Source organism: Nanorana parkeri, unplaced genomic scaffold, assembly GCF_000935625.1.
Source record: "Nanorana parkeri isolate BGI_ZX_2015 unplaced genomic scaffold, ASM93562v1 scaffold588, whole genome shotgun sequence".
Lineage (NCBI taxonomy): Eukaryota > Metazoa > Chordata > Amphibia > Anura > Dicroglossidae > Nanorana > Nanorana parkeri.
The window spans coordinates 243,992-246,912 of NW_017306856.1; the positions used below are offsets into that span (position 1 = coordinate 243,992).

The 2,921-nt window shown below is 55.1% G+C and overlaps 1 protein-coding gene across 4 annotated transcripts in view; it reads right to left on the reverse strand.

Annotated features, from left to right (window-relative positions):
• The window catches only part of PLEC (plectin), a 225,016-nt gene that overhangs the window by 69,853 nt on the left and 152,242 nt on the right, over positions 1-2,921 (reverse strand). For 3 of the 4 annotated variants that reach the window (XM_018562626.1, XM_018562629.1, XM_018562628.1), the window contains one exon: positions 969-1,058. In XM_018562626.1, the coding sequence (XP_018418128.1) occupies positions 969-1,058 (90 nt within the window). Of the gene's footprint in view, positions 1-119; positions 156-968; positions 1,059-2,921 lie in introns of all 4 variants that reach the window. The other variant, XM_018562625.1, reaches the window with a different exon arrangement.

A 2,921-nucleotide genomic window follows, 5' to 3' on the forward strand; every position in this document is an offset into this window, starting at 1 on the left:
TTTATAGGCTCAGGAAGTGACATCACACCGGTGGCCAGCCAATGGCAGAGCAGCATGCCACGGTAAAAGAAAGAAAGAAAACCATGCCGGGTGCGGACACGGGGCCCTTTGGCACTCACCAACCGCAAGTTCCGGATAACGTCCCGTTCCCTCGGCTACCCACCAAGAGCAGTGCAAGAAGGGAGCAAAGGGCACAGGGCAAAGGTCAGGGCAGAGTCCAGCAAAGGGGGGAGGGGGGGGGATATAAAAGGGGAGAGAGAGAAAGGTGGGCTTTATCCGAGCGGAAGTGTTAATAGGTTAAAGAGAGGATGCGGATGATGATGGGTTATGAGAGACTGTGTGTCCAGCTCGCCCTCCATGTGATCCCTACCCCAAGTCACATCATCCCCCCTGCAGCCATGCTGGGACTTGCAGTTCTTTATAACAGGTGGTAAGCCTACAGGTTGTGAACACGTCACCCCGGCTCTGCAATCCGAAAATAGCTCACTACCAACCGATAGGATTGTCCGGCCGCTTGCAGCGCACACACAGCTTTATTTAGCCGAGCGCTCCCCTTTGTCTCGGGTGCGATTGGTTTTGTCGGGCCGGAGTCTGAATTCCTGACCGCGGCTTCCTGTCATTGTCCGCAGCACTGACACCTGCGAGGTCCCGCCAGGGGACTACAATGCGCCTCCTGGTTATACGGGATGGACAGGGGGGGGGGTCTACATCCACATACTGCATAGGAGGGGGTCCCTGCTATCATGGCTTGTATCTTCTACTCCCTATAGTACAATGCTACAGACTATGCTGGTGCTATACAACTACAATCATTATCTGCTCCCTGTCTCTGGATCAGGAAATGCTTCTTCCTGCCTGCAGCAGACTGATCACTGGGGGAGGGGAGACTGAGGCAATGCTTCCTCCTGCCTGCAGCAGACTGATCACTAAAAAACCAAATCCCGCCCTGCGGGTGGCGTGACACTCACCAGGGTCTCCCCGGAGAGGACCTCCAGCAGGGAGATGAGGTTGTGTCCATCGCGGAGGTCTTCATACAGATCATTGACGTGTCGCTGAGCCTGGAAGAGAGAAGCACAGAGGGTCAGTACAACGCATGCGGAGAGCAAAATCCTACAACCTGCAGCCAATTCCCTTAAAGCCACAGATCCCTATTGCGGCCAGGCTGGCGGGTTACGCAGGGCGTCGCTCCCATAGAACCATCTGCACTTTGCCCACCGCTAGGGATGGCGCGTGCTGGGTGGAGGACTTGGCACGGCTTCCGCCTGCCTGCAGAATGTAACCTTTCATCTGGAATGGGATAGTGACCTCGCCCAGCCCAATCCCTCAGTGTCAGCGCAGAGATAAGAGAGCCGAGGATTGTAAACATGAGGCTGGGATCAGATCCCGGAGGATCCAACACCGGAGGCACGGGGCGGCCCATGTCTGCTAAGCAGCACTTTACCTGCCGACACCAATCCTGAGAGAGACAGGGCCAGTGAATCAGGCTAATTCCAAACTGAGAATGGCAAGTAGAACTTCCAAGGGGTCAAACAGGCTCCCCTCTCTTCAGGGCTCTGGATAAAGATGGTGGGACTCCTAAGAGATGGTGGGGCTCCTAAGAAGTGGTGAAGCTCCTTAGAGGCGGTGGGGCTTCTTACTTGGTGGTCGGAGTCCTAAAGAGGCGGTGGGGCTCCTATGAGGCGATGGGTCTTCTAAGAGGAGACAGGGGATCCTAAGAGGTGGTGACGGGGGATCCTAAGGAGGTGGCGACGGGGGATCCTAAGGAGGTGGCGACGGGGGATCCTAAGGAGGTGGCGACGGGGAATCCGAAGGTGGGGTGGCGGGGGATCCTAAGAGGTGGTGACGGGGGATCCTAAGAGGTGGTGACGGGGGATCCTAAGAGGTGGTGACGGGGGATCATAATGGGTGGTGGTACTTCCGCACCACTATTGTCACCCAGTGAGTCCCACCATCTATTAAGATGGTGGGACTCACTTTAAGAGCCCTAGGATCTTAAAGGAGTCCCAGCAACTTTTAGGAGCCCCACCATCTTGTGACCAAAGCCCTGAAGGAGGAGGAGCTTGTTTAACCCCCTGAAACGCGTTGCCTGTTTTGTCTACCACCATAAAACAAAACTTTACCAGTAAGTTCTTGGACATTAGTTTGGCACTCTCGGCTTTTATGAGGGATCTCAGCTCTAGGTTACCCCCTCTGTAAGGGGGGGGCTCCCCCATTTGCAGAGGGACTCTACACCAGAGCTATGGCGCCCAGCATATCCAGCGCTGTAAACAGGCCGGGTGGAAGATTCCTGGCTGGCACCGGGCATGGCTTCCTGGCACCGGACTCACCTTCACGAGACGCCTACAGAGGACCCGCGGGAAAGTCTACATAAAGGGCCCAATGTATTCCTGAACCCCCCGCCCCCCCAAGGCCAAATAAACAGACCGTATGGAAGATGTGAGCCGGCCCAAAAAAAATAACTGAAGGGGGGGGGGGAGGGGGGTGCAGCACATTTAAATGGATACTCCACCTCTACAGACCTTTGTGTCGCCTTAGCATCACTGGAACGTGATTGGTTAGTGTGGGAAGCTTCATTTTCAGATACTACAAAAGCAGGGATGTCCAAACTGCGGCCCTCCAGCTGTGGTGAAACTACAAATCCCATGATGCATCTCTCTCCGGGAGTCATGTCTGTGGCTGTGAGAATCTTGCAAAGCCTCATGGGATTCGTAGTTCCAGCACAGCCGGAGGGCCGCAGTTTGGACATCCCTGCAAAAGGGATCTGCCTGTGGCTTGCAGAACGCAGACTCCATGTGGATGAATAAAGGGGAGCCACAGATGATTGGATGAGGGGGTGCGTCAGCCTTGGATTGGTATAAACATGTATGGCGTGTTGTATAGGAGGCACTGGCGGATCTCATCTCCATCAATCTTTCAGCTGG